At 40.4% G+C, this 26,885-nt stretch overlaps 1 protein-coding gene across 5 annotated transcripts in view; it reads right to left on the bottom strand.

Moving 5' to 3' along the window:
* The window catches only part of prdm15 (PR domain containing 15), a 64,774-nt gene that overhangs the window by 18,128 nt on the left and 19,761 nt on the right, over positions 1-26,885 (bottom strand). For 4 of the 5 annotated variants that reach the window (XM_069888836.1, XM_069888838.1, XM_069888835.1 and 1 more), the window contains 11 exons: positions 24,427-24,526; positions 22,682-22,789; positions 21,661-21,759; positions 17,313-17,531; positions 14,956-15,088; positions 14,231-14,349; positions 11,123-11,217; positions 6,339-6,435; positions 3,970-4,137; positions 2,903-2,991; positions 199-330 (listed from right to left, as the gene is read on the bottom strand). In XM_069888836.1, the coding sequence (XP_069744937.1) occupies positions 199-330; positions 2,903-2,991; positions 3,970-4,137; positions 6,339-6,435; positions 11,123-11,217; positions 14,231-14,349; positions 14,956-15,088; positions 17,313-17,531; positions 21,661-21,759; positions 22,682-22,789; positions 24,427-24,526 (1,359 nt within the window). The remainder of the gene's footprint in view (positions 1-198; positions 331-2,902; positions 2,992-3,969; positions 4,138-6,338; positions 6,436-11,122; positions 11,218-14,230; positions 14,350-14,955; positions 15,089-17,312; positions 17,532-21,660; positions 21,760-22,681; positions 22,790-24,426; positions 24,527-26,885) is intronic. The other variant, XM_069888837.1, reaches the window with a different exon arrangement.

Here is a 26,885-nt window from a genome sequence, read left to right as displayed (position 1 = left end):
AGATCTGACAAAAGGCCCTTGATTTGCGGAATTTATTGCAGACTTCCAGCACCTGCATTTTGGTTTGTGAATTTTCTCTCAACAGTTAGATCTTAATCCAAAAACTTCTGATTCAGAAGTGAGCATGCCACCAGAGGTACTGCATGCATTAAAACCACATCAAAATACTCTTTTTTTTTTTAAAACAATAACAAGTACCTTAAAATGGACATGAGTGTGATCCCTCAGAACATCAACACGATAGAATTTGCGCCCACAGATCTCACAAGTGTATTTTTTGTCTCCATGTGTCAGCAAGTGTTTATTCATGTTGCTTCGACAAGAGAAAACCTGCAACAAAGTCCAAATCACGTCACAGGCGTACAGCAAACACTGTTCCACCAAAGATAATGAAATATATCGAGAAAGACAGTACGGTGAGGTAGTCCCAATGGACATCAGGAAGGTCTTTGAAAAGTTTCACATGGAAGTTGTCCCAACATTTCAAACCCTTGAGATCAAAGGAAAGTTATACTATTGGATCCGAAATGGACTTAATGTTAGGAGTTTGTGAGTGATGGTGGAGGATCATTTTTGTAATTGGAAGCCCATGACCAGTGCTGTATCACTAGAATCAGTGCTGAGACCATTAATGCTTGTTTTATACATTATTGGTTTCGATAAGAACATAGGAGGTCTGAATAGTACGATCAAAAATGATAGGAACATTAGCAGAGCTGTTGATTGCGAGGAGTATAGTCACTGTGACTTTGATAAATTGGTAAGAGGGGCAGAACAATGACATATGGAATTTAAATTCTGATGTGCAAGGTGACAGGTTTTGGGAGAACAAGGACAGGACATTCACAATGCATTCAAGGCCCAAGGGAGTAAGTACTGAGGAACAGAGACCTCTGTACAAATCCAAAGATTCCTGAAGGTGGCGGCAAAGATCAATATATGGGTGGTAAAGAAGGAACACAGGTATCAGCTACAGCTGGATTTGCATGACTAGAGGAAGGATGCAACTGCATTGGAGAGGATACAGAGGAGATTCACCAGGATGTTTCCCAGGACAGATCATTTCAGTTATGAGATAGGAACATAGAGCAGCGCAGGAACACGTCCTTTGTCCAACAATGACTGTGTTAACCATGACACCAATTTAAAAATTCATCTGCCTGCACATGGTCCATATCCCTCTATCTCTGCCTGTAGTGATCAAAATGCCTCCTAAATGATGTTCTTGTATCTACTTTCACCACCTCCCCTGCCAGAACATTGAAGGCACCTACCACTTCCAATTAAAAAAAAACTTGCCTCACAAAACTCCTTCAAACTTTCTCCCTCTCATCTAAAATTCATGCCCTCTAATATTTGACTTTTCCACCCTAGGAAAATAAACATCTACCCTATCTATGCCTTGATACTATAATCCATAATACCCTGGCCTAATGATAATCTAAACTTCTCTGTTTTGAAAGCTGATGACTGCTTTTGGGGAGTTGGGGACGTAAGGGAGGAATTGAAAATCAAGTTTCCAACTTTCCATCACTGGTGTGCAATAGAACTGATCCAGGAAGTGGGTGTCGTTGGCAAGGGCACAGTATACTGCCCAGCCTTCAACACCACTGGGAAGCTGAGGCTGAGCTGCTGCCTCAAGCCATCGTGATTCATACAGTGAAGCTGGTGTTGCTGCAGTGCTGTTGGATAGTGAGTGATCCCGAGCTGAAAGCCTCCAAAAGGTAGTGGACACAGCCCAGGACTTCGTAGGCAAAACCCTCACCACCATCGAGAAAATCATCAGGGTACGCTGCAATCATCTGATGCCTCATTTTCAGTTTGTCCAACCTCTTTTTATCGCCAATACTCTCTAATATTCTGGTGATGAACCTCAAAAGCCCACACATCCTTCCTGCAATGCTATGAACAGAACTGCACACACTTTTCCAGATGTGGCTAACACCAAAGTTTTATACAGGAGAATTTAATAGTCTCGTCTTTTTTGGACGAGACCGAGGGAGGACCTATTGGAGCTAAACAAAGTTATGTGGGGCAGATACTGGGAAACCTCTCCCCATGACAGAGGTATCTAAAAATAGAAGGCACTAAGACAACTTCTTTATGCAGAAAGCGGAGAGAGTTTGGAATGAATTGCCAGTAAAAGTGGTGAAAGCAGGATCGATTTTGATATTTAAGAAAAAATTGGTTAAGGGCATGGATGGGAGGGAAATAATGGCTAAGTTCCAGGTGCAGGCCAATGAACTAAACAGAATAGTTTGGAACGGACTAGATCGACTGAAGGGCTTGATCTGTGGTGTCGTCTTCTATAGTTATATGGCACACGTTTATGATGAGGGATTTAGCAGAGACTCAAGGAGGATCTTTCCCTCCCCCCCACCCCCCCCCACCCCTCCAGAGGGTGGTTTGAATCTGGAACTCACTGCCTGAATCAGCGATAGAGACAGATATTCTCACAACATTCATCATATTTCTAGACAAGCACTTGATTCATCACTGCCTCAGAGAGTATGGACCAATTGCTGATAAATGGGATTACTTTAGATCCGGGCATTCAGCCCGAAAGGGCCTGCTTCTGCTCAGTACAACTCTGAAAACATTTCAACCTCTTATCAAATGCAATCACTTGGGGTAATTGGTACAAATTTCTTCCCCTCTCTCACCACAATTTCCAATTGAACCCATCTGTGAATATACAGGTGAACAAGCTAATATCCATGGAAGGACAGACCAAGAACAAAGTAGGGCCTGGTGGAAGGTGCAAGGATAAAATGGGAAACGGAAAGAACAGACTGCGAGGTTTAAGAATTTCGGGGAGGAGCCAGGTAATGATGATGAATACTGAATTGATACGTTAATGTACACAATGGCCCTCAGCATTAAGTAACATCACTGCTCACACCTTTCCACAGACAGGACAACCCGATGGTTCCTTTTTGTACTTCACCATCCCATTGGTCTCATTTTCATCTTTTTTCACACGTTTTCCACCTATTAAAAATATTGATACAAGTAAGTTATTGTATTTAGAAAATGTAGCAAACCAGCCCACAGAACACAAGTACAAAGCAGTGAAGTCTACTGATAAATTAGACCAGTTCCTGGAAGAAACTTTAGTGAAACAGGGAAGTCAGCAGACGCTGTGACTGTAGTAGAAACATAGAAATGCTGGAGGAACTCCAGAAATCACCATTATGGACCCTGCGAGACCTGCTGAGTTCCTCTAGCCTTTCTGTGTAAGAATTTTAGACCAATGCTTCAATGCTGCAGTAAAACAGTACCAAAGTGTCACATTTTTGAAAAATGGGTAGCTGCACGGTGTGGTCAGAAAACAAGCAGATTTATGAGATTTAATCAAAAGGATCATGTGGCAAAATTACACAATGAGGCCTGCTGCAGACGTGAAACACAGGTTCAATTTCCTCATTATCACACTCAATGTCTCCTCCAATGAACTATGAAATCATGAAATCACCCTTTGGGAAGAATGTCATGACTACAGCCAATAATTAAATGAATTTTATAGGGTCAATACAGAGAACTGCTCCCTGTGAATCACAAAATCTGGAGTTTGAAAACTGGAGTCATTCAAAAGGAAAATCGGTTTCATCTAAAGGAAAAACTGAAATTTCCTAAAAGCTTCTAATAATGCAAAATAATTAGATTTCCAGAAGGCAATTGATAGGTTTTCATCAGATGAGGAGAGTAACATAGTTGAATTCCAGATCAGTTATTGAATGAGAGACCAGCTCCTGTTCCTATGATCTGAAGGCTGCTCAGGATTCATTTACTAATTAAAATGCAGAAGTTACCAAAGATTCCACTGCTTGTGTGATCATTCGCACTGACAACAGCAGAAATCTAAAAGGGCGGTGCAACCTCGTATGTTTTCTCCAGGACAAAGCAACTTTCCTGCCTCCGAAATCAGAGGGACCTATAAGGGGGAGGTTTTTGTACGTCACTACATGCCTTCAGTGTGCCGTCTCTGGTGGTCCAACATCACATCCTTCCGGTAGAACATTTTTCCACAAGTGTCGCAGGAAAACTTCTTGTCACCATGTTTCTTCTTGTGCTTTGAGAGGTTACTGTTGGTTGAGAAGAACCTGAAGCACATGTCACACTGGAATGTTTTGTGGTCTAGAAAATAAAACAAATTACATGCAAAAATCAAGAGGAGGAAGAATTCAAGGAAAATTGCAGCACTGTTAAGTTTACAATGATCGAATCACAGAATAGCATGATCCGGCTGGCATCAGTTCAGTCCGTGGAAGTACTCCGAAAGAACTGTGTAATTAATCTCACAACTTTCCTCCAAAGTACTGCTACCTTCAAGAGTGTCTCCAATTCCCCAACATACATGCTAAATTGAATCTAAAGCAACCAACAGTTCAGTTCTACAGAAATATTGCACGTCAACAGGCTCTTTGATGACACTCAGTTTGTGTTGATCCATTTTGAGGAATTGTTTGGATTATTTTAGGACATAGAACATTACAGCACAGGCCCTTCGGCCCATGACATTGTGCTGACTTTTGTAAACCTACTTTCACCGTCACACCTATAACCTTCTATTTTTCTTGCATCCATGAGTATTTTGGATGTCTTAACCACCATCTCTGGCAATGCATTCTAGGCCACTACTCTCTGTGCTTTTTAAAAAAAAACACTCCTAAACTTCCCTTCCCTCACCTTTTTAAGGAACATTGGAGAGGAAAGAGGAAAAATATCTGGGACTTGGATTTGTCATGGGAGACAATAACTGAGTTATTTGCTCTTCACTAATTCTTCATAAGAATTCCACTATAATTTCTTTGATTCAATGGATGAGATTGTCATAATTTTAAATTTAGACATTCAGCACACAGTTAACAGGCTCTCTGGCCCATGAGCTCATGCTGCACAAATCCTCCACACCCTTGAACTTTTTAAAGGGTGGGAGAAAACCAGAACCTGGTGGAAACCCACGCAGACATAGAGAGGAACGTACAAACTCCTTACAGACAGTGCCAGATTAGAATCCCGCCGCTAACTGAGCCGCCAACTAATCTTGGCAGCAAGGATCCAGCTGCAGTGCAGATGGAGTCCTTGGAGGATCACCTCAAGAACAAAAAGGACTATGTTATGATAGTGTAACTAGATTGATAAATGCACATTATACAATGATTAATTACAATTTTTACATCAATTATATTTGACACCTGAAAAATTAAAAAAATATGGTTTTAATAAATCAGATTTGTGTTTTAGATGTGCTGTTTGGTTATGTATACATATACAATCTTTTTGGAAGAAAATTCAATCGTTTTTAGAATACCTATATAAGATTAAAATAGTTTTAGATCCAACAGTATTTTTATTGGGTAGTTTGCAACCTCTGAAAGGTTTGGGATTAGATAAGTTCCAGCTTGCTTTTGTATATTTAGCTTTATCCATAGCAAAAAAATGTATTGCTAGTACGTGGAAAGATACAAATATGATTGCCAAATAGATGGCAAAATGAGATGAAATATTGTTTAATAATGGAAAAAATTAAGTATGTTTCGCATAATTATATTTTTTTAATTAATAAGTGGCTGTTATTCTCAAAATATTTACATTTCAATTTATATTGACTGGATTTTAATGTGTATATTTAACTTTTTCTTTAATATTCTTTCTTTTTTATTTTTTTATGGCTCTCCTTAGGAGAATTGGCTGAGGGGAGGGGGGTTCTTTTCTTTTTTTTTCTATATATAAAAAAAACGTTCATGTTCAAGTTTAATTGCTGCATATGTCATATATTATTTGTTTTATGAACGAATAAATAAAGTTTAAAAAAAAAGAACAAAAAGGACCTCTGAGAAAGGCTGTTTAAGAGATGCAAGAATTGGGCATATTTTGTACAGTGAATAGTTCCCAGCTCTCTGTAATTTTATAACTTTTGTTTGAATATTTTATTTAAAAATTTTAAACCACAATATATTCAATATAATGAATTATACATACATATATATATATACACACACACACACACACACACACACATATTATACATACATACATACAGTGCATGTGGTATCATAACTCTATAACTAAATTAATTTGTATTATGCGATGCTCATCAACCCAGGAAAATCCCAGCTTCTTTTCTAGGTTTGCATTAAATCAGTTCGTGTCAGTCTGGCCATTAATGGTGTTGTAAATGACTTTATAACCTCTGGATCTGTGGAGGTGGGGGTGGGGGGGGATGGGCAGGGGAAGGTAGCAATGCTAATTTAATGGGAGTTAAGGATCAAAAAACTGGTGCACCTGAGCACCACCGTCATCAGGGCCGACACTTCCACTGACTGCAAATTTACCTCTTTTACCTGTTCGACAGTTGTGAAACTCCAGCGCAGTCCTGATGCGGAAAGCTTTTAGACACGTGGAACACTGGAACATGTAGCTATCGTCCACCTGGGGAGCAACAACCAGACAGTTTAAAAACCGATGTAATAATTGGGTACAAATTGCTGGATAAAGCATACAAATACCAAACAGTAACAACAGATGGTAAGAAACATTTTAAATAGCAGTTTATAACTGGCCTGTGTTATAACAAACATAATAAAGTTATACACCATATAACTGACAATAATTTAGTTTATGAAATAATAGGCAAACTATTTGCTTTCAAGGCAACACCAAACAGACAGAGTAATTTAAGGAGGAAATCTCAATGATTATTCTCCTTCACATGAAACAGTGTTTGCAGCCTTCCCCAACTAAGCCAAACTAAATCTCCTGAATGAAAAGCTAAAATAATTCAAATATCCAGAAACTGCTACTGTCTTGCAAAGTTCACATGCATTTTCAATAGCATTCTTAGCCATAATTACCACTTAACAAACTCTCTAATCCTAATGAGAGTAGAATTTCCTCACAAATATTTCCAGGATTTTGTGCATTAAAAAATTATTACTTATTTCAACGGAAACCTTATTTGGATGTACACATGTCCCCATACGTATGTACCCACTTGAAAAGTTACTTTAAAATGATTCTCTTTCTTTCCTGGAAAACTCTGTGGGATTTCTTCACGAAGAGTTAACTGTTCAGTCTGTTTAATTACTGAACTAAAAGACTCGGCTTTGAACTGACCTGATAGCAAATGACAATGGAAAAAGTCCACAGAAATCACTTGATTTCTGTGGGTAACTTTTGCAGAGGTCAATAGCAAATGCCACTTGAATGAAACCTGGCACAATAAACTAAACAGCATTCAAAATAAACCAAGCTAATATGAAAAAAATAAAACATGTATACATATGTAAGATAAGAAGGGTCCCAATTTTCATGGTTTTATCATATATCGGGTGTATAAGATGACCCTCCCCCCACCAAAAAAATCTCAAGTGACTGAACTGTTGGGCACGGCCGGAAGGTGGGTGTTATCATGGAGCCTCCAGCAAAACAATGAAAGTATAAAGTGAGTTTTAAGTTAAAAGTCATAGAAGTGGCCAAGGAATCCACCAACTGCACTGCTGCAGGGACATTTGAGGTAAGTGGGAAGTTGGTAAGAGATTGGAAAAAGAATGAAGTTGCCTTTTTGATGTTTCAGGGTGGACTTCTATGCCCAATCTATGTTGAGCATTTTTTTTTAAAGTTGAATTTAAGATTTAATTTTTTTATCTGGCACAACTGCACTGCTGCAGGGACATTTGAGGTAAGTGGGAAGTTGGTAAGAGATTGGAGAAAGAATGAAGTTGCCTTTTTGATGTTTCAGGGTGGACTTCTATGCCCAATCTATGTTGAGCATTTTTTTTTAAAAGTTGATTTTAAGGTCTCATTTTTTTATCTGGCGCATAAGATTACCTCTTATTTTTGAGTGCTTTTTAATGCTTTCAAGGGTCGACTTGTATGCCGAAATTTATGGTATAATACTATATATAAAAACGGAGATGTATAAAACTGTCCACTAAAAGCAGGATAAATCCTATCTAATTATCACCCAATCATTGTCTATTCTTATCACAAGCAAAGTGAAAGATGTCAGGAGTGCAGACAAATATCGATAATCTGCTCCTTGAGTCTTTCATGTCCGCACAGCCCCAGATTTTATAAAAACTTTAGTGTAAACAAAGACCAAAGAGCTGAATTCAAAAAGAAAGAGCCCTGGTTAGAAGGAAGTCAATGGGTTTTAGCTGATGGCGTCAAATTTCACCAGAAGGAAATGACTGAGATTGTTGATTTGCCATCCTGATTCCGGGATATCTCTGCAGGAGTTCTCAGAGCAGTTTCTCACGCTGACCCAATTTCAATGCTTCACAGTGACATTTGTTCCACGCTGAGGTCATTCAGTGACCAGCACAAATGGATGCATTCTACTCACACGTCTCAGAATGAAGCAGTCCATGCCTGCACGAAGCATAGCCTTGTCAATGTTCAGGTAATCCTTGCAAAGAGTGAAGCAATTAACCCTTCCAAGCCACTTATCATCAGTACCCTGGGTTCTCACCGTTGACCAGAAAGTCAGTGGTGAATGCAAGGATGTGAGGCTGAGTATCCTATCCCTCACTTTCCAAAGGGTTGGCAAGCCACAAGTCAGAAGCATGAATGAATATCCTCCACTTGCCAGATGAATACAGCTCCAACAAGGCAAGCACACTATCCAATACTGTAAACATTAATTCACTCCACTATGTACACACTAGGGTGATAGTGTGTAATACCATATACAAAGCACAGTTCCTTATCTATGCCACTCTGACAGCCCCTCCTGAGCCACAACCTCAACAACCAAATCCAAGCAAATGAACTGATTGGGAACACTCGCATGGGCCTCTCTAAATCTAACACCATTCCGACTTGTTACTATATTGCTGTTCCTTCATCATAACTGGATACAAATCCTGGAACTTGATTAGCTTGTGGGACTAATGCAGTTCATCATCTCAGAGCAAGAGCAATGACAAATGAACAATATATTCCAGCTCGGCCAGTGATCCTCACATCCCTAAAAGGGTTTCTATAAAGGCCACTTTGGACAGAAGAGGTGGGTTTCGCCATGGAATTGAGTTCAGGACAAAGGATCAACAGAAGGAGATAAGCAATCAATTAAAATAGCAAGTTAGGGTATCCAAATGGAAGTAGGTGGGTGCCTCAGATTTCCCTGCTGTTGTCCAGGTAGCATTTGAGTTATCATCAAAGAATCTTTCCTATTAAGACATACTTCCCGAGCTCTTCCTCATTCAATAGAAATTGTACAAACAATACCAAAGGAGCACTGGACTCATTTACCCACCTATTACCTTCTGCCTTTGTGACCATGCTCCTCCCCTACCCCTCCGCCACCTTCATTTTTTTCAGGCGCCTGCCAACATTTTTCCACGCCTTGATGAAGGGCTCAAGCCCAAAACGTTGGTTATATATATTTATGTTTGCTATGTAAAGTACACTATTTGACATGCTGAGTTTCTCCAGCATTGTGTTTTTACTTCAACCATGGTTTCTGCAGACTTTCATGTTTTACTACAGTACATCATTCACAACTCCACGGCCCCTTGTCCCAGGAATTAATGGCCAATTGCCTGGTTAAGAGTCAAGTGTGCAAGCAAAATCATCTGAATGCTGGCGTGGAATGACGTCATTTCACACTTGGGATACAAGGCCTCGACCCCTACTACAATCCCCGGTGTGCCGATTAGCTTAGTGTGAAAATGAGAATTGCATTCTCGGTCAGAAATGACGCACATTTTTGCGTGAGTGTAGGAACGTGAAGGAAAGAAAAGATTAAAAGGAAGATATAAACTATGCCATGGGAAAGTCACAATGGGAGAGAGAAAAGTGCAAGCAATTAATAGCAATAGCGGACAATTTTTAAACAGTTTAGGAAAGTTGGTAGCACACTATTTATAAAGACCGTGGGGAAAAAAAGATAGCGGACCTGCCCTCCCAGAATTCCATGCAGCAGAGAAACCCTCTCCATGAGTGCTCCACTGAATTCTGGGAGGGCAGGTCCGCCATCACTTTTTCCCACAGCCTTTATAAATAGTGTGCTATAGCGCTACCAACTTTCCTACACTGGTTAAAAATTGTCCGCTATTGCTATTTATTGCTTGCCCTTTCCCACGGTCCCTTATAAGGTTTATACAGGTCAGCACAAGAACAACAGAGGCTGAAGGGCTCATACTGTGCTGTACATAAAGCTTAACTATGTTATAATTTGGCATGATTAATTTTGTTTAAATATAAGATCATAATACATTGATCAGGATTTAGGGCAGGTCCACCATCGCTCGATGCGTCATGACGTCACCAGTAGAAGATAGAAAAGTCCTAACCCCAGGGATGGCTCATAGTAAGTATGAAAGCGTGCAGGGTCCCAGTTAAGAGTGGCAAAGTGTGACCAGCAAAAAACGTCATTCCTAACTGGGACATTGAACAGCTGATTTACTGGGACACAAGTGTGAAAAAGGGCTCATGTCTACTCAGAACTCTTGGTGCACATCCTTACCAAAAGGACGAACAGCTCTAGTGTCAGTAGCATAGATGATTACCTCAGATCAATCACACTGCAGATGTGACAACACTACTCGAGCTATGCAGATTACAGAGACTACCACAAGCACACAATTTATAAAGACCAGGGGAAAAAAGCGAAAGCTACAAATAGGTCACTTTGTGTCCACCATTCCCTCAAGTAGCTTCCATTCTTCCAATTAAGGAACACTATCTCAATCAATGCCATCACTGGACAAGTCCTTCCCTCGGAGAAGACAAGGAATAAAACATTAGTTCAGAGCTCCACTTCATGATCATAGCATCTTGTAACACTGTCCTTTACTGTTCCAACTCCGAGAGATGCCGAGGTTTTTATTGAATTCAATTAATGAAACGTTTTTGTTACAAATTTTAGCCTTTGTGATGTTGGACTTCAATTTTGCGCAGAGTTGAATATTGACGATTAGAAAGCAGCTTGACTCGCTGACACTCATTAAAAAGCTTCCCTGTGGTGAGTTGAAAGAGATCCTCTTACTATAATATACAGCAAAGAGGAGAAAAGCATTGCATTTCTCATTCAGCTCACTATAGAAAGAATTGCTTACTTTACAGAAATAAATTTCAATAAAAAGGAAATTGATAGCAGTGATTCGGTTTTCACCTCATTCCTGCTGTGCTTATAAGAGACATGTTGTTTCAGACTCTCCTTCCGGCTGAATTCTTTTCCGCATTCATCACATTTGTAGAGTTTATCACCTGTAGGTAAAAGAAAATTTCAGAAGGTGTTAGGTAAAAACATCATGAGCTGGGAATGTAGAGGGAGTCACCCAGTGCTGGGCCGTAACAAGATGCAGTTGTGACCTTGTACTCTCAAGATAAGAATGGGGATGACAAATTGATGTGCAGGAGGCTAGCAGAGAGGGACAGCAACAGTTTATTCATTGGACAATGTCATGGTATGATAATTTACTAAGTACGTATCCTAAGGTATATAAAAAACACCACTTGCTGATAACGGCAGAATGCGCCTTCTCCAACTAACACTGTTAGTTGCAAGTGTTACAATCCGGCAATAAAGAACAAAGAACCTTGATTTCGACTCAGTCTGGTGTTTGACTCACTCATTCATGAACAAAGCAGACCTAACAAAGGTCAACTATTGTTTTAGATCTATTTTTTTAATTGCATTTCAGCTTGGGCCAATGAGCAGTGACAGTAGAAAAGAATTTTTTAATCAGAGATTACCTGGAGCCTATTCATGAGTGCCGGTATATTGTTATTGCGCATGACAATGTGTGGTTTTACCATTTTCCCTCCGCTGGATAGCAGACCCAGACTCTGTTGTATGGTTACACCAATACTATCGCTTCTCTTCAATGCTCCATTAATGGATCAATACAGAAGCGATTCCAAGTGGAATTCAAGAGGTAGAATAAAGGGCAATTTTAACCATTCACTTAATACATTGTTAAATGCAATCTTAAATCAGTTGCAACAATGGTAATTATATCTGACCTTAAATCGCAGTGGGAGTTGACACTGTATGACACATGCCATTATAAAGCCGGGGTAAATAATTATTCACAGCAGGTTGAGTCAGGCACTGGATTCAATCCACATTATTGATGATCTGGGACTGATTTATAGGTCTATAAGATGTAGTAGATCTAAGGGCAGTGTAAAGGAAGATTTAATCAGAGAACTAATCAATGAAACCACTGTCCCGTATGTATTAATTGTGCCCGATCAGGTTGTACTCTATTGTTCCACACTGTATTTGTTCTGAATATGAATGACGCTCAGAGTGAACAGTTTCTATTTGCCAATGCAAGAGAAAGCTGTTTGGGAGTACCTATGGGAGGTGGGCAGGGGTGGATGATGACCGGTGAAATACCCACTTCAGAACCCACCAACTCCTTCTGCAGTAAAATAGTTTATTAGCACTAAATACCCAAGTTCAAGGTACCAGAACATAAGAAATAGGATCAGGAGTAGGCCATCTGGCCCATCAAGCCTGCTCCACCATTCATCACGATCACAGCTGATCTGGCCATAATCTCAGCTCCAATTACCTACAACCCTTCATTTCCCACAGATTCACTACTTCTGGGAAAAGAAATTTTTCATTATCTTTTTTCTATCTACTCTACCAAATTTTGAGGATAAGTCCCCTAGTTCTAGTCTCACTAGTCTCTTCTCTAGTTCCCACTTCTATCTTATTTATTCCTTTCTTAATTGTGCATGTTTCAATAGTATCCCTCTCATTCTTCTAAATTTCCAGTGAGTATAATCTCAGGCAATTTAATCTCTCCTCATCGGCTATTCCCCTCATTTCTGGGATCAGCCTAGTGATCCTTCTCTGCACTGACTCCAAGGCCAGTATATCCTTTCACAAGCAGGGGAACCATATCTGTTCACAGTATTCCAGATGCAGCCTCACAGTTTTAGCAGAACCTCCATGCCTTTAAATTCAACTCCTCCGGCAAAGAAGGCTAACGTTCCATTTACCTTCTTGATTACCTGTTGCACCTGCAAACCCACCTTTTGTGAATCATGCACAAGCACTCCCAAGTCTCCCTGCACAACAGCATCCTGCACTCTTTCATAATTTAAATAATTATCTGATCTACTATTTTTGCCTCCAAAGTGGATGAACTCACATTTAACAATGTTGCACTCCAGCTGCCAGACCCTTGCTCACTCGCAGCCTATTTAGAAGTCTCTGCAGACTCTGCGTCCTCTACACTAAATGCTTTTCCACTCGACCGAGTGTCATCAGCAAACTTTGATACGCTGCTCGAGGTTCCCTCCTCCAAACTATTTATCCAATACCCAAATCCTCCAGCATGACACCTCAGCAAGGGAAATTACTAAGCAAGAGGGTAAATGTTGGTAGAAGAATCAGAGGTCAATCCACAGGATCATAAGTGCGGCAGAGAGGATCACTGAGGTCTCCTTCCTCCATCAATGTGATCTAGCAGGATCATTGCCTGAAAAGGGTATGCAAAATTGTTGAGGACCCCAACAGAGCATCTTTCAGCTACTCCCATCGGGAAAGAGATACAAGCGTATCAGAGCCAGCGCCACCAGGCTGAGAAACTGTTTCTTCCCACAGGCAGTGAGAACGCTAATAAACTGACTGAGCCTGCTAATACCAACCCTTCAAGACTCTACTATTTATTCATTTTAATTTGGACACAACACAGTAACTGACCCTTGTGGTCCCTGAGTCCATTCTACCCAAATACTCCAATTAACATAACCCCCGTATATTTTGAAAGGTGGGAGGAAACTGGAGCACCCAGAGGAAACCCACGCAGATATGGGGAGAATGTACAAGCTCCTTACAGACAGCACCGGATTCGAACCTGGGTCACTGGCGCTGTAAAAGTGTTGCGGCAACTACATCGCTATCTGTACTGCTCTATGTAAAAACAATATTTATTTTTATATATGTATTTCTGTCCTGCATATGTATCACTTATCTTTATGAGTGTTATCTTTATACAGGTTTTTGCATCAAGGATAGGAGAATGCTGTTTTATCGGACTGTACTTGTATACTTGGGATGATAATGAATTTTAAATATTTTCCTGTATGTGCAATGTGGAGAACAAAAAATGCAGCTGTTTATATTTGTATGGAGAATTTCCACATCAGCCATAAAAGGTTTGCATATTTAGAAACCAAAACATTATACAGTTAACACGTGACAGCCTGAAGAAAGGCCCTAGGTAAGAAGGGCCTGATGTTAGAATAGTGGTGTTACCATGTGAACGGATGTGTCTCTTCAAATTGCTGCTGTTGTTGAAGAACTTGTTGCAAAGGTAGCACTGATAGACTCGTAGGTCACCTGAACGTCTCAATAGCTTTCTGTGGGCATCAGGCCTATGGGGGAAGAATACATTTATTCGAAAAACAGCACAGCTTATAAAAAGATGTAGTCAATAACAGGATGAATATGGAGGAAGAAGTGCTATTTATTTTATCCATCTCCCTCACTGAAACAACTAATGTACAGTACAAAAATAGATCCAACTACTCCATGCTCATACATTTGGGAACATACAACCTTCATTCCCTTAAACCTTGATTCACCGTTCAGCAAGAACACTGATAAACCACATTTCAACTTAATTTGCATTCCATCAACTTAAATATATTAATTTAGCCATGGCAGTGAGAATGCTACTGATACTGGGCTTAGCTTCCGAACTTGCCACAGGAATAGCATCCTGCAGGAATTTCATGCTTCGGTTCCTTTGTCCTGGACTCCATCCCACCCCCTGTGCACCTTCCACCGGGCGCATAGTGCCACTCAGATGTAGATTCTCCTGTTTACCTTTCCCCCAGAAATGCCTTCACTTCCATTGAAGAAAATGACAATGCATCCACGAGGAAGGTCATTTGCAGGGCACACACGCAGCTGGGAAATAATAAAGGGGTCGCAGAAAATTTAAAAAAAAACATGAACAAGTGAACATTGCGAATCACCTCAAATTTGGATGCACATGACGGCCGTTACGCAACATTTTTCCGGAATTCAACATATCACCGATTCTTCCCTCATAGCCTGGCACTTCCAAAGGCCCAGATGTTGAAGAGGTCTTCACAACGCTCTCGGATACTACAAGAAATGCAGTTGTAAGAATTACAGAAAAGGCAAAATGCAATGAGTTTTAATGGCATCCTCATCTACTCTTTATCATAAAGCACTGAACCAAGAGAAGCCATCCATTATGCCCTTTTCAGAGAGAAATCCAATTTGGTCCCTCCCTACTTCTCTCTTGTAAGCTGCTATTGAACCTATATCTGCCACACTGGCAGGCAGCATTTTGGGGAGGCTCCATTCAGCCATTAAGTGAATCATTTTATCTTCATAACCACCTCTGGCTCTTTTGCCCATCACCTTAGTCTGCCATCTGGTCATTGATACTTCAGTCTTTGAAATCATTTAATTCTCCACGGCTTTCAAGAAACCAAAAGTAGTTTTTCTATCTCTGTCCAAATGACTGTAATCACTTGAACCATCTTGGTTTACCTCTGCTGCATAGCCTTCCTAAGCAAAAGAGACTCAAGCCACACACAAAAAAAAGTCAGGCTTAAGAAGCTGAAATCAGACAAGGGTCTTGGGGAATATGAAGAAAGCAGGAAAAAAAACCATGGAGAAGAACACAGATGAGAAAGAAATTAGGAATTGATATGTCGATATTCTCAGGCATGCAAATATTGAGGGGGCATAGAATGTCATAAAAAGTATAAAGATGGATAAATCCCTAAGATCTGATGGGATCAATGCTAGGACAGATAGAGAAATGAGGGCCTCGACAAAGATCTCTTTAACCAACAAGGTGCCAGTATTCTGGATAATAGGGACTAAACAAGAAAATATGGGCCGGTGAGTTTTAAATCAATGGTTGGAAAACAATGGAGAAATTCTTAGGATCAAGAGTTACACATATTTGGAAAACGCACCATGGCGTTACGTGGGAGAGGCCTTGTTTTGCATATGACAAAGTCCTTCATGTTAAGATGAACCAGAAAATGAAGTCAAATGGGTTCTATGGTGAGGTGGTAAATTGGATTCAAAGTTCACTTGGTCACAGAACACGGAGGGCGGTGGAAGAGGGAGTATTTCTCTGACTGGTGGTCTGTAATCAATGGTGCTCTGCAAGGATCAGTGCTGGGGCTTCTGTTATTTTCAATGTATATTAAGGATTTGAATGAAAATGTAGCTGGTCTGATCTGTATGAAGCATCATGAATATTGTTGGAATTGTGGACAGCAAGGAAGGTTGTCAAAGGAGATGTAGTTTAATCCAGACAGGAGTGAGTTGTTGCATTTTGGGAGATCAAATGCAGGAGGAAAACATCCAGTAAATGGCAGGACTCTTTAGAAGCAACAATGAACAGAGTTCTCAAGGAAAAAAGTCCACTGCTCCCCTAAAAATGGAAAAACAACTGAACAGGATGGTAAAGATAGACAGGATGGTTTAGTGCATGCCAAATCATGCCTCATGAATTTAGTTGTGTGTTTTTGAGCAGATGACCAAAAATGTTGATGAGGCCAGGGTGATAGGCATCATGTACATGGAGTTTAGCAAGGCCTGTGATATGGTTCCACTTGGTAGCCTAGTCGGGAAAGCAGGATCACGTGAGATCCAGAATAAACAAGCCAATTAGATACAAAATTGGCCGGAGATTTTCTAGTCTGGAACCTGTGATAAATGGCTACAGGGATCAGTGTTTGGCCCATTGCTGTGGCATGGTTAGTAACATTGTATAGCTGGAGTAAAATACAAAACTGTGTGGGCACCATGATTGAAGTAAGAACATAATGCTGGAGAAACTGAGCAGAGTAAAACGTAAGCAGGTGCCCGAACAAAATGGTAGTGGGGTAAGGAGATGGAGGAGTACAGTCCCACAGGCAGGAGGTAATAGGCAGAGGGTCACAGGTGGATAAGGGAGGGAAGGCACACCAACAGGCAGGGGGAAGGAGGATGGTGCTGTGAATGGAGAGGGAAAAGGGTAGAGAGCTGGAGGAAAGAAGACGAAGGGAGGGAGAAAGGGGAGTGGGTTGGCATTAGTACCTAATTCTGCAACTTGACCATGTTATCATACTCCACTAGCCCCACTGTAACCCCAATGGTGTTAGCTAGTTTCAACTCCCCTCTTGGGGCTGCAGGGTCTCGTCTACGAGGACTCATCCACCTGCTACCTAGATAATTTCCTCAGAAAAGTAATTTTCTAAGTCCAAAAAGAAATTTTTTTAAAAATAAAGCAAATATTCTGTAATAACATGGTGTAAATCCACAGCCTCATTGTCATTGGGAACACGGACATGGGTCAAACCTGCATTCTGATTGCAGTCCGCGGGCAAAGGCTCAGGTTCATCCCGACGTAGCTTTGGCTTCCGAGGACGCCTGGCTCTAGGCTTCTGTTCCAGATTTTCAGCAACTTCAATGACAGCTGGACGGTCTGCAGGCAGAGGCCCCGTGACTCTATCGACAACTGAATCTTTCGCAGCAGGAGGCATTCCGTTAACTTGTTCCAAGTGGTTCATCAGATGGTCTGCAGCCATCAAGATTGTATTTTAAAACAAAAGCTTTTAAACAGAAAGTTCATAGGATTCTACAACATGGAAAGAGGCGCTTTGGCCTAACATCCCTGCTGACCCAACTAGACCTCATTTGCCTTCATTGAGGCGATATCTCTCTAAACCTTTCCTATCCATGTAACTGTCCAAATGTCTTTGAAACATTAAAGTTGTGCCTGCTTCTCCCACTTTCTTTGGCAGCTTGTTCTATATACCCATCACCCTCTGGTAACCATTTGAACCCTTCCTCTCTCACCATAAAACTATGGCCTTAAAGGTGAGGTACAACACAAGTCACACATGAAAGTGCTGTGAAATGCAAGAGGTTCATCAACATCTGCACTTCCTCAAGTGGATGTTGAGGAATGATGTGGCCCTTTTCATACCTCACCTGATTTAAAAAAAAATTTTTCATTGACTCCACGAGAAACCAATTTTATGTGAAAATTCAGCCAACAGCACATATGTTGCCACTATTTTCAGTTTTGACTGAAGTTAATGACCGGAACTGTAGTAGACAAATGAATCCCAATACAGTACCTTCTAATTATCCAAAATGCTTGGGACCCGACCTTTATTAGTTATATGGACTTTTCAGATAATCCCTGACAGATCCCCACTGGCATCACCAATGCAGCCTGGGAGCCAATGTCCCCGCTCCTGCCCGGGAGCCCAAGGCTTCACCTCATCTGTAAGTGGTAGGAGGTTGCCAGTACAGTCCCAGGGATTGTCCTCCAGCAGAATTTCAGTGATCCCACTGATAGGGGTATTTGACAGAGAGAACGGTGAGCAGGGAGAGAGCATGGCTTGGGTGAGTGAGCACAGCTCGGGCAAGTGAGTGGGGAGAGAGTGCGACTCGGGCGAGTGAGCAGGGAGAGAGCGCAGTATTCAATTCAAATTCTGAGAATGCCACAGTGCAATTTATCACAAAGTTGCAGTAACCCATGGCAAAAAAAAATAATTAATGCTATCCTTTCCTTCAATGCAGTGATTCTCAACCTTTTTCATTCCACTCACATACCACTTTAAGTAATCCCTATGTCATTAGTGCTCTGTGATTAGTAAGGGATTGCTTAAGGTGGTATACAAGTGGGAAGGGAAGGTTGAGAATCACTGCTCTAGAACCAATTTTTATGGATATAGTTTGCTTGAGAAAAATTGTCATTGGCCCATTTCCTTTGGAGTTATGAAACTGTTCACATAACGAGTCAATTAGGGACGATTGAAACAGTAGTTTTCAAACTTTTTCTTTCCACCCACATACCACCTTAAGCAATCTCTTACTAATCACAGAGCACCAATGGCATAGGGAATACTTCAAGTGGCATGTGAGTGGAAAGAAAAAGGTTGAGAACCACTGCTTTAATGTGTAATCTGTGGACAAATGTCTCCTTTGTAAAACTGATTCCTTGTAGGCCCACTTGAGCATGGTGGGTAAAAAAAAAATCAACTTATTTCAACTTCATGTTCGGATATTCGAGAATCTTGGTAGATCGGTTTTTGGATAACCAGAAACATACTGTACCCTAAATAGAAATTTGTTGCTGGGAAAAGATGGAAGTTGCAAAGTAGCACTTCATCTGTCTGGACTCACCCACGCAACCCATCATCCCACCACTGCACCACTGAACTCCCTCACAACTGACTTGCAACTACTAGCCAAAACTCAACCCAGAGATTAATCATTCCACACAAAATCATTGTGTGATCAACAGGGGAAGATGTTTGGCCCATCAAGCCCCTGCTTGCTCTGGAAAATTACTTTGCCTCTTTCCCCATAGGTCCAACTGGTTCTATCTGGTCCACCATCCTTCCAAAATTCCTGGCATTTACCTTCTTACAAGAGCAGAGTTTTCAGACTTATAAATATACAAATCTATCTCAAATTAATTGAAGAATTTCAACTCACATGCAGTAAAATCTGGATAATATTCAGACATGTAACATAAGAGTGAGCCACGCCCATTTACAGATAATGACATGGCTAAAAAGTTTGAATACCCCCCCCCAACCTTGAAATTTAGTGTCATTTCTGTTGGCATATATGCCCCTACTCAAGGAGTGATCAATATGCAGAAACTTGACCCAACCAGATAAATAATACAACTACAAGAATAGGTCAGAGTTCAGTCTCCTGCAGTTCTTCATAGCCTTTCCATCATCTATAAGTCTTCCAAAGGAATATAAACAAAAACTAGAACAAAGGAGCCTTCTGAATAGGTGTATAATCTTCTGCCCTAAATACTTTTCCCATCAAGCACCAGACTGTGGCTGCAGTGCCATCATCTACAAAGTGCATTGAATCAGTCCACCAATGCATCTCCCAATCTCGGGCAAATACATCACCATTCCTTTTCTAGATCAAAACCCTACTCAGCATTTTGGAAGCATAGAAACTGTAGCAGTTCATGAAGGCTTGTAAAGCTTATGCTCATAAACAAATCAAGAGAGGTTATCCACCACACCACTTCAATGATATACAGTAAGAGTCCCATTTTCCTGCACCTATGGGGATTGGTAGATGCCGGATAAGTGAATTTTCCAGTCACTTGAGATAGAGTGTTGCGTGGATTGGGAAACTGACCGCTTTGGGGTTGGGGGGGTGCTATTTTAAACTTTGCTTTTTTTACCAATTTATTTTCTGCAATTTTTTCCCCATTTTCTTGAGGCTGTTGGTTACTTGAATTCTGGATAACAGGGATTTTTCTGCACTATTTGAATGGATTTTGAGCCTCTTCTCTCATTTTACAATCCTCTCCTTCTTAGCTAAAGGTCTCTACCTTGACTCAGTATTTTTGACTCAGAAACTCTGGCAAATTTCTAGATATGTAGTGACCAGCTGCATCACGGTCTGGAATAAACACCAATACCCCTGAGTATGAAGTCCTTCATAAGGTAGTGGACACAGCCCAGAACAACACAGGTAAAACCCTCCCCACTATTGAGCACATCTACCGGGAATGCTGCCGTCGGAGGGCAGCAGCAATCATCAAGGATCTACACCACCCAGCATATGCTCTGTTCTTGCTGCTACCATCAGGAAAGAGGTGTAGGTGCCACAAGACTCACACCCCCAGGTTCAGGAACAGCTGCTCCCCCTCCACCATCAGACTCCTCAATGACAAACTCAATCAGAGACTCATTTGTGCACTTTATTGATTTTCCTTATTATTCTCTGTATTGCACAGTTTGTTTAAATATCTTTATCTGTTTACGTGTGTACATTGTGTAGATTTTTTTCCATTACAGGTACTCACTGACATAACCTACTCGACATGTCCATCCTCACATATGACCAATTTTTATTAAAAAAAATGCATATGTGCATGTGCAGTATAGTGCCTGGGACACAGTTGCTGTTCTGTAGGCACACTAGAGAGATGGCAAACAAGAGGAAAAACCTATCCCTTGCCAATAGCTTGTCTGATTCAACCGTTTCAACAATTTTAAAGGATAAAGAGAAAATACAAGGCTGTAAAATGTTCTGCTAAGTACGAAAAGCCATCTTGATTCCTGTGCGAGTATTCAGCTAGCAAATGCGCGGTGGGTTTGCATATTGGAGTTCGGTTGGCTTATGCGCGCGAGTTAAGGATGCAAATTTAGTATCATCAGACGCTTAACTCGCATACATGCGCCAACTGAACTTGAATACGTGGAACCCACCTCGCACGCGCCAACCGAAAATTCATGCATGTGCGCAGGACTCAAGATGAGCACATCCAACCTATGGACCCAGGGACGCTGACTAACAAGGTAAATATGGACGTTTTGGCTCTTACATGCCCTGTATCCCTGTTATAGTTTGTCAAAGACAACATTTGATTAAAAAGTTTGCTTTAAGACTTCAGTATTCCACACGCGGGCAAAATTTCAACTTACGTCCATTCCAAGATACAACCGATCCTTCAGTTCCAATTATGGTCCTAAGTTGGGGAGTACCTGTACTAATAAGAAGTAACTCTGCCTCGCCCGCTGGAAAAGAATGCGATGTCATGTATGTACCTGACAACAAATCTAAAATCTATGTTTGCAAATTTCCTGGAATCTGCAGTTTGGTCTAACTTAAATACGCATCATTTCTGGATTAGTGATTCAGGGTCTCACCTGTAAGAAGATGTGGTTCCTGAAAGACTTCAAAACAAACTTTACAAGTCCACTGATTCAAGTCCACTGTTGGTACTGCACTGCTCTCTTTATCTCTGTCTGGAGAAAAAGCACATTAAGCCAAGAAAGACCAAGGCAGACCTTTAAAATTTCATCAGTGTTGAAGGCAAGAATGCCATGTTGCCATGTGAGTAAGGAGTACATTTTTGACCATCTTCATTTTCCATTAATCATTGAAAATAATGACCCAATCTTGTTCACATTTCCAAGTGTTGTTATTTTAATGGTGTGAAAATTCTGCGTTTTTCTAATAATTCATGTTCTTTAGAATTTCTTGCAGAACATCTCTCAGCTCCAGTGGAAAATGTTCTAATTTCTCATGTCTCTCATTCCCAGTCCAAAGCCTTCAACAATGGTTCAACAAAAGGGAAAAAAAAAGAATTCATTTTGGAAATGGCTACAAGACCTGCATTACACATCCTTCTTCTGACCTTGAGAAAGGCCTTTGCAACCAATTAAATTTTTGCAGCTAATTTTCACACATAAACTCTTGCAAGCAATAATGTGCAATTGAGTAGATCATCTGTTTAGTGGTATTGACTGAAAATAAATGATGGAATCTCTGTTTAATGCCCAAAATGTGGCACGTGCACTGGTTCAGCACTCCCTTGTAGGCAGCAAGCAAACTGTAAATTTTAATTAAACACAGATAAGATTGACTGCGTGAAAGCAGCTCTATCCTCAATTGAGTTCGGTTGAAGTTTACTGGCTTCCTGGTTTTACCATTGTTTCACCATGCTATTTTAGACAGTCAGGGCACATTGCAGCCAATAAAATTCTTCCCCTCAAGAACTTAAGGAACACTTGGTAACAATTTAGAAAATCAACGTCACTGGTCTTCGACCAACCCAGGAGATCATCCAGACCCTGTGATAACAGCAAAGCCGCACCTCCACACACAACCTCAAAAAAAGACTGGCACGGTAACACACTATAAGCAGAATGACATAGCATGGCTCACCTGGAATCAGTGTCATAGAGATTGAAGTATTACCTCCCTTATCACATAAAGATATTACCGACTGGATCTTAGGCAGCACTTTGGATTCTTCATCACATCGCCCCTCATCTAGGGAAAAGAGCAAGCACGTTTCACATAGCATGCAATATGCATTTCATTTACTTAGAAGTGATTTCCATTTCAATATTATCAACACACTTCAAAATAAAGACTTTTTCTCCTCACAAGCAACTTGGCCTAATCCCACTCGTTTCCTCGCTCACTATATTCTTAACATTTCTCTCTTTTTAAACAATAACATAATTCCTCTTTAAAACAACCTGAAGAGTCAATTCCAACACATTGGCTCGGTTTATTCAAGATTCTAATTTTCCTGAACATCATTTAATTCTTCAAATGGTGGAACATTTTCCACTAATCATTGAAAATAATGACCCAATCTTGCTGACATTTCCAAGTGTTATTATTTTAATGGTGTGAAAATTCTGCGTTTTTCTAATAATTCATGTTCTTTAGAATCTCTTGCAGAACATCTCTCAGCTCCAGTGGAAAATGTTCTAATTTCTCATGTCTCTCATTCCCAGTCCAAAGCCTTCAACAATGGTTGATTTGACATCAAATTAATCAACCTGAACATCAAACCTTTTACAGCGAGTTCTTGGGTAATGGGTAACTAAAGCTTCCGCAGTGAATTACAGATTCTTTAGGTTAATATTTTAATTTTTGAATTAGTGGTACGGTGGTTCAATTACTCTACAGTTGTTGATCTGAGATTAGGAGTTGAAACCCTGTGGTGAATTTAAATTCAAGCAACTATGGAAATGTGCAATTATAAAATAAAAGATGCTATTGGGAAGTTCAAGTTCAAAACAATGGAGATGATGAAACTAGTAGGTTATTGCAAATGCATGCCTCAACAAAGCTTTATCAGGTCATGGTTGACTTTTAATTAACTTGGTGGCACAGAAAGCCCCTAGGTCCAAGGATCAATTGGAAATAGATGATAAATGCTGGCCTTGCTAGTGATGTCCACATTCTATGATTCAGGATGCGAGTTGCTGCTTTATTGCGCCCCCCCCTCCATCCAAACCCAACACTTTCTTAGATTCTTTTCCTCTTATTAACTAATAATCTAATTAACTTGGTTTAAATTTGCATTGATGCAGACTTATGTCCTGATACATTAAATGAAAGATTGAAAATGTTGAGAACATATTCTCTCTCTCTGACTGCAAGTCTGAGTTTAAGAGGTGCTTTGGCAATTCCTGCCGGTGGTGAACCTGTCTGCCTTGCAGCAGGCAAAAAGAAATTTTGTGTAATAGGACACTGTTTTATTACTATGACAACAATTTAAAACTTGAATCTTGAGTCTTAAACATATTGCATACTAGTCAGCTTAAACTGAAGGAAAAAAAAACATAGAATCTCCCACCACAGGGAAAAAAAATGTAATAACTAACAATGAATGTGGAATTCATTCATTGATTGATCAATGAAGTCAGATTATGTGAAGGAGACAAACAGAAAATGGAAGGCAGTGCAGACTTTAAAGGAATCTTGGTAGCACAGTGGGCATTCAAAAGTACAGCAAGTAATTAGAAAACCAAACAGGATTTTGACACCATTATAACAAAGGCACTTGAAAAGGGGAACAGAACAAAAGGAATTGCCTAAAACAGAGGAAAGCAGCAAATCTACCTGCAAAGCAGCCCACAGAGCCTGGACTTTACACATTAGCTCCTTACCCTTCACCGCATTTGCTGTTTGCTTCAGCATAGATTTATCCATTTTCTTTGCATAGAACACTGCATACCAGACGCGAAGCTCAGTACCAGGCTGGATGTCCTTGAATATAGATAAAAAAAGCATGAAAAAGATAATGAACAAACTTCGACCCAAGTCCATTTGCTACTTCCTTTAGGAGTTAATTCAATAAACTAGGAAGCACAACTTTAAATAACTAACAAATCTTTCAGCCAGAGGGTGGATGGGAGTTCTGAGATTTACTGTCCAAAAGAATGCCAGAGTTCATCTTGGATGTACATAATATATCGAAACCAAGAACTGCAAGAGACATTTAGTCTCATTCCCTTTTTCTGCTGCCACCAACACAATGGACTGTATGATCTCTCTTTGTGTTTTAAATTGTTATGAGTCCGCCTCCCAACACTTTTTCCTTTTATTCTTTATGTTAAAGGATCTGAAGAAACTTCATGGAACTGTGCTCACTGGAATTTAGAGAATGAGAGGGGATTTTATAGAAATGTATAAAATTATGAAAGGCATACATAAAGATAGAGGTAGGTTAGATGTTTCAATTGAGTGTATAGGATGGAGGAATTGCTTTTCTCAGAGGGAAGTGAATCAATGGAATTCACTGCCGATTGAAGCAGTGGAGGTGACCTCAGTAAATATATTTAAGACAAGGATGGAAAGATTTTTGCATTGTAGGGGAATTAAGGGAGATGGGGAAAAGGCAGGTAGGTGGAGATGAGTCTATCATGAAATAAACCATGACCTTATTGAATGGTGGAGCAGACTTGACAGGCCGCATGGCCTATTCCTATTTCTTCTCTTCACTCATCAGAACTCGGATGCTAAAGCATGCTCTGTATCAACCTCACCTATGACAAATTCAGCAGTAGCTTTACACAAACAGCACCAAAATACTAGTGTACAAGCACATTCATGAAAGCTGAAAAATACCTATCAATCCAATCTAGATGGAAGGGTCTCCCACTGATGTTGCCTGACTCATGGAGTTTCTCTGGCTAACTGTCTTTTTGCACCAAATTGCAACATCTATCATCTCTTGGGTCACCATCAATCCTGTTTCCAGACAAGCCGTCACTGTCTCCTCTCCGCAATAGGGCATTTTCCCTGCCCTCACCCCCACCCCACTCATATCTCACCTCAAACCCTTCTCTACCTCGAGCTAATTGCAGCCCTTTCTCTCATTTCTTTCTTTCCCTTCCATTAAAATGCTTCTTAAAACTATGCTCTCTGATTAAGCTGCCAGAACCTTTCCAATAAAACTAGAAATGATTTGTTCCTTAACTCTCTCTCGAGCTAATCTCTTAACTGGTTGAGCACTTCCAACATTTGCCTTTATTCCAGCCTATGTATCTTTTACTTTTATCCTAACATCTTACTAGGCCAGTGCCAAGGATCCAAAGGGCTTTTGGACATTGCATAAGGGTTGCAGAAATTAATATTCTTTTTGTTGTTGTCAAATTTGCCCCTGATGCATTCCCTCATCATGTGAACAATGGCACTGGAGTATCACCTATGTTGTAAGAACCACAGAGTCAGAGAGCTATGCAGCTTGGAAATAGGTTCTTCGGCCCAATCCATCCATGCTAGCCAAATTGCCTTCCTGAGCTAGAACTATTTGTCTGTATTTGACTCATATCCCCAATCCAGTGGTTTTCAAACTTTTTCTTTCTTCTCACGTACGTAATCCCGATGTCATAGGTGCTCTGTGTTTAGTAAGAAATTACTTAAGGTGGTATGTAAGTGGAAAGAAAAAGTTTGAAAACCACTGCTCTAATCCATTCCTATCCATGCAGCTGTTAAATATCTTTTAAACATCAAAACTGCACCATCTCCTTGGACAGCTTGTTTCATATAGCCACAACCTACCGTGTTGAAAGGTTGTCACTCGGAACCCCTTTAAATCTTTCCCCTCTCACCTTAAATCCACACCCTCTAATTGTAGATTCCCTTACCCTGGGATAAAAAGGCCATCCATACTCTTCGTGATTTTATAACCTTCAGCCTGCTATAGTCCAAGAAATAAAAATCGCAGCCCTAGTCATCCACCCTCTAGTGATAATTCAAGCCGTCTGGTCCTGGCAACATCCTCATGAATCTTTTCTGCATCCTTTACTGTTTAATGACATCCTTTCCATGGCTACAGGATGAGAACTGCACACTATATTGCAAATAGTACTAATATACCAAATACGACATATCAGCAAGCAAACAAAGTCTTGCATGAAGGATAGGAACCAATTGTCAGAATAGTCTAAGCCTAGTTGACAGGAATCTACAAGAACAGGAACATATTATTAAGTCCATGAAGTCGTCCTGCATGTTTTAACTTTATCTCACTCCCTCTACTGCACCAGTGTTCACTACTCTTTTTAAGACAAGTATTTATTTCTAAAATAATTCGTTAGTCTCTAACAACAAAGCTTGAGTT

This window comes from Narcine bancroftii, chromosome 7, assembly GCF_036971445.1.
Source record: "Narcine bancroftii isolate sNarBan1 chromosome 7, sNarBan1.hap1, whole genome shotgun sequence".
Classification (NCBI taxonomy): domain Eukaryota; kingdom Metazoa; phylum Chordata; class Chondrichthyes; order Torpediniformes; family Narcinidae; genus Narcine; species Narcine bancroftii.
This window is presented reverse-complemented; position numbering and strand designations above follow the sequence as displayed.